The sequence below is a fragment of the Glandiceps talaboti genome, chromosome 1 (genome assembly GCF_964340395.1).
Source record: "Glandiceps talaboti chromosome 1, keGlaTala1.1, whole genome shotgun sequence".
NCBI lineage: Eukaryota > Metazoa > Hemichordata > Enteropneusta > Spengelidae > Glandiceps > Glandiceps talaboti.
Window position 1 is genome coordinate 27,293,445 of NC_135549.1, and position 17,740 is coordinate 27,311,184.

Genomic DNA, 17,740 nt, shown 5'->3' on the forward strand with positions numbered 1-17,740 from the left:
ACAGATCAATACTGAGGTATACATACATGCACAACTCTGTACTATACAATATGTTGCAGACATGTCAAGGCAAGTTACTTCAAGACCACAATACATGCAAGATATTGCTGTTCTCAAACTCAAACTGTTAGTTGTCTTGGGACTCAAACAAGACATTTCTACATTTCAGTATATCATAAATGAACAGAGACAATTAACACTATTCATCCCTTCAGCATCAGTTGGTCAGTACATGTACAGGTATAAAGGCCATTATAGCACAATAAAGCCTTTCCTGTGAACACAGCATCATGATGCTAAAAAAAATTTAGCATGATGTATATTTAATTGAGTCTATGGACAATGTTTGTCAAAACAATAAAAGCCAACAACTCAGGGATGTGAAACCAACAAGTCAGGGATGTGTTTAAACATAGTAATGGAAAGAACATGAACAATGTCACTGATGAACAGACTAAGAACACTGTTGTTTTCATCTATGCATGCTAGTTACATTGATGAGACCATGGCGTACATCTTTTGAACACATAAAAAGTACAAGCACAGAATGATTGATATCAAAGTAATCTTTCACCAAGACTATAGGTAATATTACATATGTACCTGAGATTACTTGTATTGGTGTGGTGCGCACCTATACTAGTGTTATTTGCTCTGCAATGCAACACTAAAAAAACATTATTACATACCTGCATGCAAATAAGGATGTGATCATTTGTTCCACACAAAAGTGCATGATGATTGCATATCATTTTTATGGAAATTAAAATTTTTTTTGGATAAACATATGTAATTATAACAGAACCACATGCCATGTGAATGCCAGTGCAGGGGTATTTGCAGTGGTGCTTGCAGTGTTTTCTACTAGCCATAGAAAATACTACAAGCACTCGTTCACGGGGTTCTGCCATATTACGCACCAAAGTTGTATAATAGAAGCATGTGACTTTAATTGAGCAATAAGAGACTTGTCTAAAGAATCCATGTAGCGCTGCTAATATTTATCGCAAATTTGAACCAAGTAAAGATATTTTGCATAAAAAGTAAAACTGAAAAATGTCAACTTGATACAGAAGTCATACTATCAAGTGGAATATATTGATGACCATGTCATGCTCCAAATATGTGGTGAAAGAGTGTCAATTACAACCCTTGCACTAGTTGTCTAGAAATACTGCTGATCAGAACGTCGTTTTATCAGTAGTAGACAATTAAAACTATCTTTATAGGTGCTGAAATGTCTTCTCCTTATCACACTATCAAACTGACATACATTGATACAAAATATTATCAGGTGCCATACACCATGTGACTAACTTTCAAAGACATAAACAAACTGATAAAAGCAGTGTATGAGTCTACATCGGAGACACTTGCTATTGTTTTTGTAGTATCACTTTACATGTCAGTTTGATAGTGTAATATTAGGAGAAGACATTTTGACACCTACAAAGCCAGTTTTAATTGTCCACTGCGGATTTTCTGATCAGCAGCATTCCTAGACAACTGTTGCAAGGGTTGTAAGATTATGTTGTTATGCAGTACATGACTATCGTGATTTTAGGTCAGCAAAATCAAAATCCTCTATTTAACTATCTACTGTACACGTTTGGTAGTGAGATAAGATAATGAGAATGGGAGTATATGTGTACTACATTTCCAAGAGTCTAGATCTATATTTACTTTGAAGACAATCCTTAAATGAAATGCATCGTGGAACATACCCTCTGAAAGCTATTTCATCAATGTTGCACAATTTTTCTTTGATTTCAAATCAAGGAAATTAATTTTATCGGAAGAGTATGAATAAGATTTGCCCAGTAATTAGAAAACACACTGCTGTGTTTATTAGTAGGAGTACATATACAGTACACCTGTGATTATAATTTGTACTATATGTGTGTATTCATACAGGTGGTATTTCTATTGCAGTGCTGTACAGTAAACATTGCAAATCTCTATGCAAGTGATTGCAATTGGTTTGTGTACATGAACACATGATAGTTACATTTTTTATGTAATTAACTATTTTGGATGAAACGTGAAACAACCCATGACATGTGATTGCCAATATGGGCACTTTGGGATATTTACACTCCTGCTTGTAATGGTTTCCACTGCACTTTCACCTGCTTGTTCATGAAAGTATGCTCACAAAAGACAATTGTACATGTCACATTTTGCACTCAAATTTCATGGGGTTGTCATTTTATAGTAGACAGTATTATATTTGTGGCACTCAGCAAATCTGTCACAAAGACCAAGTGAAGTGTATATACTTATAGGATACCTCCATGACTGTTTTACTGTTTAGCAGTTGTGAATATTTTGAACATTTTCTAAGATGTTTTGAACATTTTAATAGTCAGTACGAACGTTTTCTCAGTATCAAACTAATGCTGGTTACAATTTTTGTGTCTTGTATGCTTTCCGTACAATACCAACTGACCATCTTGAGTCCTTTCATGTGTGATATTCTTGACATGGATGTAGTAATTGCCGGCAATGAAAATTAATTATTGAAAGATTTGTTTACAAACATATTACAAATCAGACTTTAGTATAGAATTAAAACTTAAAATTATTTCCAAGCACAAACTTGAACATTGTACCTGAAATTTTTGGACTGCATAATTCAGTCTTTGTCAACAGTTTGACCCATCTATTCAATAACTTTAATTCGTTGCTATATTGGTTTACTAACAAAGATGAATTTTCATTTGAAGATAAATTAGATTTGACTTGAATGCCTTTCTATACCTCTTCATAACTTGTAGTACTTAGATAAACTGTGACAGTTGCATGCACTCATCTTCTATATTTTTTATGGAATTATTGAGATACATACTTAATAATATGTTTTTTGTCAAATTTTGAGTGCCAAAGGTGCATTTTTAGTAACTACATACAGCGTGAAGTACTGTGTTCACTTACTAAAATCACATCTTCAGCACCAACATTTCTATAAAAATGTAACCATGCATAGTTGTCGAGTTATATTTGCACAACAAATGAACAAAAAGCATAAATAACTATTGACAGTCTAGTATTGAGAGAGAGAGAGAGAGAGACAGAGAGACAGAGAGAGAGAGAGAGAGAGAGAGAGAGAGAGAGAGACAGAGAGAGACAGAGAGAGAGAGAGAGAGAGAGAGAGAGAGAGAGAGAGAGATATTTACAAAGTCACTCTATGGTTTGGTTTAGATATAGTGTACTGTAGACCTGTCTCCTCTCCTTTCTTCACCACTAGGGCACAGACTGAAGCCTTCTCGCTAACCTAGTGGTGAGAAATGGGAGAGGGATTAGTAGTCCAGCTGTATATCGCGTACATATACTGTAGAGAAAATGCAACTCATTCCAAGGCACAAATTAATATGAATATATAAACTAGTTCACATATTCTGTGCATCAATTTATAGATAGTTAGCAATAATATCTCTTTGGCCCATGTCTCTTTAATTAGTTTTGTAATTCAACAAAACTTAAAGTGACCATATGGATGACAAATTGATATTTATTTTGGATTTTTTTATTCAGAAAACAGCTCTATGTTTTCCTACTTGAAAAAAAAAGAAAACTATGTGAAACAACATATACCAAGTCCTTGTTTGTTACTCCATAAACTGCAAAAAAAAAAGATATGTGTAAAATTTTGTTATTTTACACAGGCATACTAAGGTTTTTTTTTTACACTTTCTAGCATTTTGCAATTTATTGCGTTACAAACGTAATCCATTTTTTTGCAAATAGGAAAACATAATTGAGATGTTTTAAGAAAGAAATTCTCCAAAATATATAATATCAACTAGTCATCCTTACGACCACTTAAAGTTTATATCATTGGCAAGCCAAGATATATTGCCTTGTGATATATAATTGAAAGCAGTAAACCTGAAATAAAATGTTGTCAAACAACACAGAAATCTTACTAAGATATTGATACATTTCATTTCTACATTTGCATAGAAAATCATATCAAAATTGCAAAATTTTCTTTGTTTGAGGTGCCATCAGCCTGGCAGATCATAACCAAGTCACTTTTACTGTGTAACAATTAATCTGCCACCAAGATAGTGGGCTTGCATAAGGAAACGCACCAATGTTACCACAGGGGGCTCAGGCTTAAATATGTTTATGAAAACACACAAAAACAAACAACTAAGTAAACAAACAAACAAACAACATAAAAGTACTAACAGATATGAACGACAGGGTAATTGCAAATCAACATCAACAATGTTTCTATGTAAAAAGAATTACAATATTTGTTTTCTTACAGGTGAAACGGTCACTATCACAATAGTCATTCATGATTGTCAGTGTTTATATGTTGTTTATATACCCAAGCCCCCTGTGATTTTGCTAAGAGTGTATGTCAAGCCAGACTTTAAAATGTAGCAATGTTAGTAAAAAAATTATCACGCCAAATAATGACATTAGTAAGATTGTTGTTTAGCCATATGTATGACCCTGTTCAAGGTTTACTGGCTTCAATTGTATAGATTTCTATAGTGACATGTAAAATTGCAAAGAACTTTACATGGATTTCTTTGACAATAGTGGACAATCATTATTTACAACCATAATTCTACCAAGCAGAATAATATGGACATTGTAAATCTATCAATAAAATAATGATGCAATGATTGATATGGTGTTTTTGTATATTTGTTGGAAGGAGAGTTCAAAGTATGCAAAGTCAAAGTACCTAGAGGCTTTAGTGGAGCTTAAGTTGATATAGTAAGTAGATCGCAAAATGTGGGCGGGGCTGATATCTTAGTTTGTAATCATTGGCTATTCATATAGTGATGGAGACAACCAATGGTTATCTGGATACATCATTGGCACCACCTCATTAGACTATTAGAGTTATATTATAACCCCCAGTTATCGTTGAATCAATGTGAATGAGATGTTGTACTCACCACATATGCTAGCTCACCTAGCCTTGGTAGTGGCAGTAGGTACATGTATTCAGTAATTTACATGTAAAAGTACCTAGAGTCAGGCAACCATTTTTGCATTGCAAATTCAATATATATTTTAATCTTTCTACACATTTCCTTCGATCTACTCACTATATCAAGTACCAAACTCCACTACAGCCTGTGGTCTATCAATGTTTACTGGTAACAGTTGGGTTTCTCATCAAGCTTACAGATGAATAAAAAAGAAACCATGCAAATTTTACACAAAATTCTAATTACCCCAGTATTAGCTCTTGGGAATTGAAGTCCATAACAACAATGCTCACACCATCGTTTCTATAAAACATTCCTCTGTATGTTAGTATTTCAATTTGATTGTAGTTTGTGACATCACCAATTCACAAAATAACATGAGCAAAGCGCCCTCTAGTGAATGACAACAACTTTTGTGTCAAATGATAATGATAGTGCTGTTTGAAAAGATCATTCAACATGAACAGTCAGACAAAACGAAAACAAATGTCAATGAGACGAAGAAAGAGAAAATTTTATGGGAACCAGTTCGTACCCAACAAACACCAGAATAAAGAATCTCCAGAGTTGTTGACTGGCGGTACTCATCGCCGCCCAGCGACGCTGGCCTGCTCGTCGACCGGGAGTTCGACCGTTTACGGTCACCACTACTGGCACCAGTGCAAGCTTCAGAAAGCTGCGGTCAGACTCCGAGGCTTCAGAAAATGAAAACTCCATCCGAGTTGATGATGTTGTGATCGCCGATGAACGGGACAGTCCTTTGGAAGGTTTTAGGTAAGCGTAAGTTTACAGTTAAGTTGTATTTACTGTTTACCCGTATATGCAACGTAATGTGTTATAAATGTTCAAAATCTGTATCGCTGAGAACTGGTTCATGTAAAGTGCTAGCTGCAATAATTGTAGCGTTTGATGTGATTTTGAGAGCATTTTCGTCTGTTTTTGGGCCTTTTTTCGTTCCGACGTTTAACCCGAATCAAACGCTACAATTCCTCTAATGCAAATGCAAATAGACGAGACCACATTGAAAACGTGAGCGAGGGGTACCGGGTCAGCGTACTACCCGTTTCAAACTGCTGTATGACTTGCTACATTTGCCAATTTTGACGGAATTGGGGTACCTCTGAACACTTCTTTGGTCTTGAAGGCTCCGTAATTAATGTTGGAGTTAGGAAATGTCCGATATTGTGCCAGGTAAGGCGTACTTTAGCAGAAAAATTAGAGGAATTGTAGCGTTTGATTCGATGCAACACATGATTGTGACATAAATTATGAAGGGTCAGCTCCGTTGATGGAGCGGAGCCAGTTGGGGCTAGACGCATATTTGAAAGATCAGTTGCAAACAGGCATCTGCAGTACACAAAATATGTAGGTGACAGTGACTCGAAGTGGGCCATATGGTGACACTGATATTGGGAAACTAGAATGTGTTGGCCATTTTCAGAAACTCTGGGGGCAGCGCTACGAAAGAAAAAAAAAGAACTGGGGAGACAGTAGTTGAGAGACGGGAAGACTATTGGTGGTAGAGGAAGGCTAACCTGATAAGGCCATAGATGAGCTGCAGGTGTATTATGGTTTAGCTATCCGACGTAACAAAGGAAACCAATAATCAATGCAAACTGATGTAAAGGCTGGACTCTACCACAGCGCCTAAACAGTTGATCAGCCACAACATCAGTATTGCCCACAGGGAGAGAACTCCTGGTGTAAATGGCAGTCTGACCAGGTCACTGGTCTGCATACATACCAACCAAGACTGTCTCTCCCTGAAGCTGTGGTAGATGAGATCCTCCCCGATATATATCAGGCTGAGTGATGAGAGACTCCTTGCTAAATGTCTTGATGGGTTCACCCAGAACTGTTGCGAGTGTCTCAACTCCATGATATGGCAGCGGTGTCCAAAGGAAAGCATGTCAGGTGTCAGTCAATTGCAGTTTGGCATAGCCCATGCAGTCGCCAATTTCAATGATGGCAGTGTGTGCAACCTTCAGATCCTACAGAAACTGGGCATCCAGCATGGTCAGTACAGCCAAGTAGCCAGGAGAGATGACACAAGGTTGCACAAAGTGAAAGACTTGTTGCACAGCGCCAAGCCAGGATATAGCGGTGGCAAGAGCGCAGAGCGGAAGAAGAGAGAGATAGGGAAAGGGAAGGCGAAGTTTACGCTGCTGGAGCATTCTGAAAGATGACTTCTCACTACTGGCCACATCATTATGTGTGTAATTCTAGAGTTTCTCGAACTACAGTACATGGAAATGACATTTATTTTGTGCCATACCTGTAAATACGATTAATTGTAGGGTTTTTAAATTGCTGATACCAGGGGTACAATGTTGTATGGAGAATCTTCAAGGCCAAGTAATTTGAATATTGGGTTCTGGTTAATAAACATCATCACAAATTAAGTTGGGGGGAGGTCATATCTTTCTTAGCATTGTAAACAGGAACATGGTTGATGTCGACGTGTAGATGTTATGGCTTGGGGACTCACAAAGATTTATTTCACCAATCCTGCATTGTTCAACGTATTATTGAGTTCTAAACATTGGCTTATCTGACTAATACAAGATACCTGCTATAAAGTGAGTCGAAGCATTATGCATGTTAGGAGATATGTTGATAAAATGAAATCAACCTCCCTTGTGTTGCCCTTCAATTTCTGACTTCCATGAAATTTGTAATGTATTTTTGTTGCCAACCTCCATTTTCATTTAGGTAGCTGATAGTTCGTATCATCTGACAAAATAAGCTTGAGTACTATAATCGAAGTCCAAGTTCTTCACACAGCATAGCAAGAGATTGTTGAAAAAAAAACACACAGTAAAGCAAAGTTTTCTCTACTTCCAAATTTATTTCTTTTGCAGCGGGACTTTCTAAATTCCATGCCAGGAATAAAGATTAGACAAAACACTTCCAAGAGATAGATCCTCTCAGAGTATAAAACTGTATCAAATACAGAAATGCATATATATCATCTTGTGTGACTTTTCCATGCTATACCTATAATATGGGTGACAACTAGACGACTTACATCAACCATCTAGATATTTTTCTCTATTACTGAAAGTTTTAAGTAGGCATCAGTATTTTATTAGTCATGATTTAAAGAGCACACACGAAACGAGAAATCATAAATTGTGTTTTCATCGTCTAGAATTCATCCATCACCATAGGTATAAAATGGAACTTAGTTTATTGAAGTGACTGAACAATGGCTGCTAGTCTGCCTGAAAAGTCTTCTCGTTTGGCAGTGTTAATTCTGTCTGCTTCCACATACTGTCCCTTGGTGAACTTGCCGCTGACAATTCTCTCGGCATGCTGTATGGCTTGACCAACGAAGTCTTTCAGCTGACTCTCAAACTTCTGGATCTCGGCCACCTAATTGAAACAAGAAAATAAAAAGTACAGATTTACCAGAAGTAATATTAAACAGATTACCCTATTGTTACTCCTGTAAACACTCATGACACAAGAAATACTAAATCATGTCTTCTGCAGTACAACCATTATATATTTCTGCATTTCTCCCCTCACTCATCTTAACTTCACTCACGTAGTTATCTACAGCTCTTTGACAAGCTCAAATGGTGTGGTAGGCTACATTATGGTTGTTTTGTCACATTATATCATTACAGGTTACAATAGTGTTTAAGTTCTTGCAATGGTTCTTTGACTGACATGTGATATAGTGTAAAATGTTGCGACTATATTCCTTAAATTATAACACACATTTCCTACCCAGCTCTCATGTACATGTAAGTAAGTAGTCATTCATTCACAATGACATTCTCACTTTTGAAGCAACAAACAACTTAGTCATCAATGGTTCCGTAGAGTATCATTGGTACAGGAAATGTCATATTTCACTGCAGTAGCAACATATCAAACTCACAATTAATATGTGATAGTTTCTGATGAAGATGAAATATTTCTCTAACACACTGTCAGTTCAACTATATGAGGTGACAATGGGATAACATAGTTACCTTATCAGCAGCATCAGTTCCTTCTTGTTTGAGAGTTGCCAAGTAGGCATTGATGTTAGTTGTGTACCCTTTGTATTCCTGGTCCAACTTCTTACGGGTTTCATTGAAGTCTACAGATTAAAATAATGTAATACGTTACAATTGGAGACAAGTTATAAACTGGTTTTATGATCTTTAACACCAAAGGTATTACAGTGGAAACCGGGGTTTAGGCTAACTATGCATAGAAACAAAAATCTAAAACTACTGGTGCGACAAAAGCTATTAAAGGGTGTTGATGTCATCACACACAGTAGGATATTATTTCTGATGAGTTCCATGATCTTGCAGTGAATATTTTTGGCAACTTCAAGTATTTATGCTATCTTTATTACAGGTTGATTATTCACGCAACAAAAGCACTGCTATCACCTAATTGTGTGATCCACCACATGAACATTAGTTTTAGTTTGTGTCCACCCATAGTCAGCTGACAGCTCAGTTTCCACAGTAGTATAAACTGGCAGTCCAATAATATGTGGACTTAAATCCAAAATTTTGTGTGAAGATAAGTACACAGCACCTACTTTTTCAACAAAACATATGATATACATAACTGAATATGAAATAAGACTTATAGAAACTTACTGTTGGAGTTCTTGCTGGACTTGAACTTGCTGATGGCTTCATCATAGCTTTGATACAGGGTGAAACGTTTACTCTCAACCTTTAGGATTTGTTCTACCAAACCAGCAACACGAAGACGAGACTCAGTGGCTGGATCCTGACAAAGAAATCAAACAGAAATTAGGCATACACGGTGGAAAAACACTCCTAAGCTTGGTGAAGCATACGTTTATGATACACAAAGCACTTCAAGTTAGTAAATACTGTATGTACCATGAAGGATTAGATTTTGCCAGTCAATAATAACCTTTACAACTTAGTCACCTGAGTACTATATACTGTATTGTACTACACAAAAGATTGTCATAGACCAAGAAAATATCTATGCTCAGTCAGTTCACCTAATTGTGTAAAAATTCTTACAATTTAAACCTTTTCAACCTATCTATCACTCCACTATATTTATGGCTTTTATCAGAAGTGAATATGACACCAAGTAATTTACATAATATACAAATATACATGGGAAATTTTGGACCAATGTAACCCACTAGCCCGAGAGATTTGTTGTCGTGGATACCCCCATTTCACTGTTTCTGCAACACCTCCCCTCCCTCACTATCAATCAACAGATTGCCCACAATGAAAAATCTATCAGTCTTTGAAACCATCCACAGGAAATGAAAGTAACCTGCTGTGAGATTTAGCTTTCCATCAGTGAGACAAATATTTACCTTAGAGATTGAGAAATCCATACTGACATAGACAATGACAACGAGGAAAAGTAGATAAAACGTGGTAAGACACTTACCTTAGAGATTGAGAAATCCATCCTGACATAGACAATGACAATGAGGAAAAGTAGATAGAAAGCACCAACTACTAACAAAGGCTCCTGTAGTAGCAAAATCTTCTGGAATGTATAGTTGAGTTCAAAATCTTGAATATGTTGTTCTACTAGGTTGTCCTTGTGAGCCACAATGACAGGTCTTCCTAAGGTGTCCAAGTAAGTGTAATGACGCTGGACATTCTCCTTATTTACATTATAAGGTGTGTTGAATTCAAGACCCCTGTCATGATACAATAATATGAGCTAAATACAAAAATATATTTAGTTGTGGATGGTGTAGGGAAACTATCACATCACGTGGCTGATACTTCATGTATGAACACCGTGAAACTTTTCTTTTCATTATAAATTTTTGCAAGGACTTGCACTCAAAGTTGAAGTGTCACTATAAGTACTTAAAAATGACTTTCAAATCACACCCTATTACATGAACTGAAAGAAAAACAATCATGCAATATAGCTGAGCTGACTTTTGACATAGACTTCAATCTGTTAAAATAAAATCCCTTGAAAATATAGCACTGCAGTACAAGGTGTACCTTACCAAACAACACAACACAAGGATTTTACAGGTATTTCGAGTAGATATAAATATCTATTTCTGGAAACAGCAAAATGATTGCATATCTTGTTAATCCCTCTCGTTATTCAATTTCAATTGAGGGTTTCCCTTTGTTTATACACTGTGAAAGTCCTGCGAGAAATATTCAGCAATTTATGAAAGGGTAGCAGAGTTTTTGAAATCGCCAAGATGTAGGTTGACAACTCAAGAAACTTACTTGCTTCCTTCTGGCAGGATGACCTTGACAGTGAGGTGATCAACCACTAGATCATCATAAATATGGTCAAGGAACCGCATCTGAAGTACATACTGATCACCTGCAAATAAATAGTAGTAGACAAATTAGTACAATTGGCATTTGTTACCCTAGCCTGTTTACGGCAATGTTGAGATACACAAGTACCTGGTCGTAACTCCCTAGCCTTCGCATCAACAGCTTGTCATGACTATGTTGTCAAACAGTTAATGTAGCCACATCCCCAAAAGTCGTTGTCCAGCACCCCACAGAGTTAAATTTACATAACCATATGTAAATGACATGTAAATTAACACATGTCTACTTCTGTTTTGCCTCAAGTAGTGTAATGTGTGTATTTTACATAACGATTCATTGGAATATACATGACAGTCAAACTAGTTGTCATGGTAGAAGGGACTGTACACTGATCAACCAGGCTATTGGGGCGAAATTTTCAATCCCTTGTTATCAGCTTTGACAACATAATCACGACAAGCTATTGGTGCCAGGACTAGGGAGGTACAACCAGCTAATAATGTAGCTCCACAGTGCCACAACAGGCTACTGTTACCCAAGTAATACAATCAACTTTAGTAATTGGCATGATCATCAAAACAAAACTGCACTGAGTATATAATATGTCATTTCAAAAGATGATTTCAATGTAAAGACTATATAACTGACATTGTATCTGCTATCAGGCTGTTATATCATATGTTGTTTGAAAAGACTGATGTTACATTTGTACTGAGCTGTACATAATGTACACCACTCCCTCACACACACAGTTTCTTTGTAGTCCAAAATGAGTATTGGTCAATTATAAATATACATTCAAGAGGGGTACATCAATATCAACAGGGAGTCAAGATCTACATTATTTCCCTCAATACAGGGGGACTACTTGGAAACATACTGTTAATGGTTACACATTCTTGGTGCTAACAATGTGGAAAAATAGCAATTCTATGGTCCAAATAAGTTAAAGGTGATCTGACTCTTCTGAGTGGTTGTCTCCACCTTATCAATGAATGGGGAGAACCATTCTCTCTCAATAACCTTTCTAAATGAGTAAGAATGCAGTGATTCTTTCAGATCTTCTTTGTGGCCTTGAGATTTAATTTAGAGACCTCTACAGTATGCCCTCTAATGATAGCCAAATTTTATTCTGGGTCAAAATGATAAAAGCTGACATTTCTTGTATTCAAAGTCACCACACAGTAAGAGATAGGGGAACATCAAAATTTTGGTGCGTCACTAGAAATTGTGTGCATCAGAAGAGTGTCAAATTGGCTTGGCGGGCACACTGGACCTCTATCAATTCAATGAGGAAAGGTATTTAATTCAATCATGTATCACACTCTTTGAATGAACTCACCAGAATTGAACAGGTATTCATAAGTTGGGACATTGTAACCGATGTAGTAGTGGGTTTTCCATCCACCAAACAATGGGAATCGAGGTCTCAATTCCAGCTCTACATGGTCATCTTGTTCTGTCAAGTGACTGGTGGAGATGTTACCAATCTCGTCACGGTAGTACACATCCCTGGCTGAAGCTGGCAAGATAGTCTGAAAGCAAAGGTAGGTGAGATTAGTTGGTCAATTCGTTGAAAGAATAGCTAATTTTGTAACAGGATAATTTATGGAATTCATGCATGATGGATAGATGAATATCTGAATGACTAGAGGCTGTATTATTTTTATTACATGCAAAAGTGAAGGCTTATATGACGGGGAATATTATCGCTTATTGTAATTAAGATTTCCATCTGGATAGAGATCCCACTGACAATAGTTTCACTTGCCAAACAACTATTCCAAATGTTCATATCTGAAGCAATGGCAAGATTGTCTGTGTACATGTATTATATAGACTGAAGAACATTGCATATTGCAGAAGTACAGGTACATCATCACTATTGCTGAAAGACTCAAATGGTATACGAAATTGTATGTGTCAGCATGGCAGATGCGCAATTACATGTAGGTGCTAGTATTTTCGTAATAGGCACAAGAGATACAGCACATTGTAATATCCCCTCACGATGCCGACAGGCCCATCAGCAAAATTTTGATTCCAAAATTTTCATGGTCTCCGAGTAGAAATTTTCATCTGATAGTAAAATGGAATATTGTCTATTTCCCATGTTAAATTGTAACACTTTCCGTCATATTGTTTTAGTTTTGTACTTCTTCTTTCTATATATCACACGCCAAGATACATTATTCAGTGTTTTGACATACTGACCAGCAATTCTGTGGCTACATCATACATGCATGTTTACAGCTAACATTCTGTCTGCTATGTTTTGGTTTCCATCTATATTTTGAAATTCTCACCTTGAAAGACTTGATAGAGGAAAATGCATCTTGGGTTCTCTGATAGTCATAGCGAGAGAAAGTTCCCTTGAGTGTGGCACCAGAATGTCTGATATCCAAGGTCTCTTCAACAGCAATGTTGCCCCAGTGAGATAATTCAATCACTCGTTCCATAGAAGTGACTGCTAAGAATGCGTTGTTGTTCTCATAATGTATTTTCATACTATCCTGTGTGTCAAACAACGCTAACTTGTTAATCCTCTTTCTACCAGGGGGTATTTGTTAGTACACAAAACACTACAATGTTGGAAAAACTTTTTAAAATCCCCCCCCCCCCCCCCCCCAACTATCGAGCTTTCCTAATACCTTGTTGATTTTCACTAGGGAACACTCCAGTTAGTGTTTTTCTTAAGGTCAATACGCCAGTAGTATTACTAGGTAGTATTACTAGGTAGTATTAGCTAGAATTTGGAGGATTGGACTCTTTGTAGGTAGTTGTCACCAAATCATCCAGTCATGAACAGTTATTACTGCTACATATTTACCTCAGCTTTAGAACGGGTCACCAAAACCAAATTTCAACCCACGCATGATTTGTTTCATTCTTTAATGTATGCATGTATTTGAGTACCGGTACTTTACTGGTGAAAGGGTGAACAACGGTGCAAGATAACAAATATTCAGCATACCTCACTGAATGGAGCTGTGTCATCGTATGGTCCATACGTGATGACATCCTCATCAAGTGATACTGGGTTGAGTTTACTGTACGACTCAACGTTGGCTGTTGGTAGTTTCACTGTGGTGCTTTGCTCTACAACGGTGTATGGACTGTATACGTAGTGGTTAGATTTCAATTCAACCAACTGTCGATCTCCTTGAGCAATTTCAGCTGGATATGGCTCAAGCACATGAGTGAAGACCTCTTCAGTCTGTAGTGTCAATGACTGCCCTCCTTTTAGTGAGTCTTCAAGAAACACTTTATAAAATATTTTGTCACTGAAACAGTAATGGAAAGAAATATTCTTTGTTACAGCAGAGCTAAAGCATGCCTTTTCGATTTACTAGCACCTTGAAAACCTTGTTTAAACGTGGTGTGACCTGCTGAACACAGGCCTGATGCTGGCACATTCCAGTTGGTATTGTACATTTGTAGATGTTACATGTCAGCTCCGTGTTATAAATAACACTGATCATGCAATGCTGGACTTGTAACTCCATGGCGACTACACAAGGCATGACTTTTGTGTTAATCTGTTCTCATCTTGAATTTTCAATAAACGGAATGCAAGTGACTTATGTCACATTATTTCTCAATACTTCACAAAGTTAGTCCCCAAAATCTTCACATCTATACACAAAACAGAATTTATGTTTTCATCAGGTTTCCAGTGATCCGACTTCTATCTCACAGAAACCTCCCAACAAAATATAAAATTCCATAATCATACCAGAAGAAAACTTTCAACACTTACCTCTTTCCTTTAACTGTGGCTTTTTCAACATCAAGTGGGATGTTTTCTTCATCTGTTTTTATCTGTGGATTTCAACGTAAGAAACAAGTCATTACTGATGAGAGTATTAAACACTAGGCTGTGTTCAATCAAACAATATTGAAATTTTGCAGGGTTTCAACAAATGTATTTAAAACTTGCCCATTGGCTGCATTTGTTTTTATTTTCAAGTTTGAATGTTTTGACCTTGTGTGTGGACTGGTGTTTTTAATATTAGTAACTCATTGTAAAGTATGTATTTTAGTAACCATAGAAATGCTTAGTATGTGAACAGGTGACATTGATATGGTAAGGTTGTAGTGGGATGTTATGGAAGGTGCACAATATACACTTGTACACACACAGCATACACCTTCTATTGGATATCATGGTAACTTTGAAAAAACGTGTCATACTAGTAATATACACCACCATCAATAAATGCATTGGCAAGTTGAAAACCTGATGACAGTTAATTTCACATATATATATATATATATATATATATATATATATATATATATATATATATATATATATATATATATATATATATATATATATATATAATCATTATAGCATCTCTTGAAGGCCCCTGGGAGTAACCCCCCCCCCCCACCCTTTCCATCTGTCCTCGCTGGGCCAAGGATACATGTACATCAACTGTTAATGTCTGAGTCACATAATAGTGAAAAATGATCAAGTATTGTTTGTGCTGTTACTTTTTGCGTTGCTCTCCTCTCAAATGAACTGCATGGTATCGTGATCACCCATGGCTAATTTGCCAGGTGTACATGTTCAACTCAAACGAACCCGGAAGTGATCATACCTGAATACGATCTAATACAATTCAATTTTACACGATAAAGCCATAACATCACATTGCATAAAGGTAAGCTTTAGTCATTTCACTTACCGTGGCACCAACGTATGCCAAGCTATTTGCAAGGGCTGGCTCAGTGGCAATAAGAAACGACTCGACTGACGAACCTCCTCCATTCTCCAATGTGAGTATTGTTGTCTGCTTGACCAGCTGGGATACAAGATCCACTGTCCTCTCGGCCTTTTTTATACGTATATCGGCATTTATGCTTCCTGATTTTGCATTTGTAGACAAAGATAGAAGACTTGTAAAGATCGCAAGGTACACTAGATGGCGATACATCTTGCTACGTTGTCGATGATCGGGGATTTCGCCCGGATCGTCAGCAACAACAGCAGAGGCAAAACAATGGCCGCTGCAAAGAGGACCATAATGCCTTGCTGCAGCCACGTCAACAACAACGCTTCGCGTCAGTCGTTCATTGGGAGAATGACTGAGAAGGACAACATGAACAAAGTGCACATGTAGTATCGACCCAAAAATACACCTTTGGCTGAAATTCTAGTTATATTCTCCAGCTATATTCATGAATTTTCTCTTTTTTGCAATATTCATTCGATCTATCAAAATATTTCATTTCATTTTCCCAGAATTTGGTTTATGAAAAAAATTAAGTTCTGAAATTCAGCGCATCGTATCAAGTGCCCATAGGGAAACGATATGGTAGGTAGCCGACACAAAAAATATTTTTTTTCCGTTTATTTGCCACAAGAATAATAGTTTTAGTACAGTAGGACTAGTCCTTCGGGCACCACAAGGGTCAACGAACCTTTCGATCAATAGCGCCAACTACGGCCGAATGAAAAAAAAAACGTGTTGATCCAGCTGCAGTGCAGGGATATTTTACAATTGGTCTACCCAAGTTCATCAAACCAAATGAAAGAAAAAATCGACTTGGTTTTTCAACGACTTCAGAAGCAGGGGTAGGTAAGAAATCTTAGCGACGATACAAATCTCGCTAGCTGCGTTACAGAAACAGCAGCTAAGAGACAAAATCTCGGTAGTTGCGATACGTAAAGCCTTGGTTCAATTATAAAAACCAGTAAGTTACGATAAGCTTCGTGACGAAATTACATTTCATAAATGTTAATATTTTTACATGATAACAATGAAAATTGAATTGTTTTGCGCACAGGGTCTAATGTACATGTACAAGGGACGTCGACTGGTATATCGTGTACATATTTCTGGTTGTATGGCAATAGTAATTTCCTGGTTCTACCACACAACCTCGGCTAATTTAAACTTAGAAGGATGTTTAAACTGCGCTAATTATTGTAAATATCCAATATATACTTGGTACAAAATTATCACGAAACCAGGGACTATATCGGGTACATATATTTCTGATTGTATGGCATTTAATATTAATTTCCTGGTTATACCATACAATCTCGGCTAATTTATACATTTAGAAGGATATTTAGAACCCGCTAATTATCGTAAATATCCGATATATCCTTGATACAAAATTTTCACTCGGCCAGGGACTGGTATGTCATGTACATATTTCTGATTGATATGGCATTTGATATTAACTTCGGCTAATTTATACATTTAGGGACATTCTTTAGAACGCGCCAATTTTTTAAATCTTTAATCCATATTAAAGATTGTACTGCTCACAGCTGTGGTCATTGTACAACAAGAAATGCATTAACAACCTTAGAGTTGGTTATAACAATGGCAATGCGTTTCGCATTCTGATGGGCTACTCACGTGACTGCAGTGCCAGTCGTATGTTTGTGCAGCACACAGTCCCCACTTTTGCGGCTCTAAGACGTAAATTGATGTACAACTTTTTTAAACGTATCGAAAACAGTCAAAAATAGTTTAATTGCAGCAG

At 36.8% G+C, this 17,740-nt stretch overlaps 1 protein-coding gene across 1 annotated transcript; it reads right to left on the reverse strand.

Annotated features, from left to right (window-relative positions):
- Positions 1-7,794: 7,794 nt before the first annotated feature.
- Positions 7,795-16,246, reverse strand: LOC144438420 (dolichyl-diphosphooligosaccharide--protein glycosyltransferase subunit 1-like). Its single transcript, XM_078127445.1, has 10 exons — positions 15,928-16,246; positions 14,994-15,055; positions 14,208-14,517; positions 13,540-13,746; positions 12,576-12,768; positions 11,177-11,276; positions 10,359-10,617; positions 9,569-9,704; positions 8,942-9,051; positions 7,795-8,333 (listed from the first exon to the last, which is right to left on the reverse strand). The coding sequence occupies exons 1-10, from the start codon at positions 16,174-16,176 to the stop codon at positions 8,148-8,150; spliced, it is 1,812 nt and encodes a 603-aa protein (XP_077983571.1). The 5' UTR covers positions 16,177-16,246; the 3' UTR covers positions 7,795-8,147.
- Positions 16,247-17,740: the final 1,494 nt, after the last annotated feature.

Coding starts and splice junctions, on each gene's coding strand:
- LOC144438420 (XM_078127445.1), bottom strand. CDS start 16,176: ATGTATCGCCATCTAGTGTACCTTGCGATCTTTACAAGTCTTCTATCT. Junction 15,056..15,927: donor TGGCATACGTTGGTGCCACG/GTAAGTGAAATG, acceptor TGAAATCCACAG/ATAAAAACAGATGAAGAAAA. Junction 13,747..14,207: donor ACACAGCTCCATTCAGTGAG/GTATGCTGAATA, acceptor TTTGACACACAG/GATAGTATGAAAATACATTA.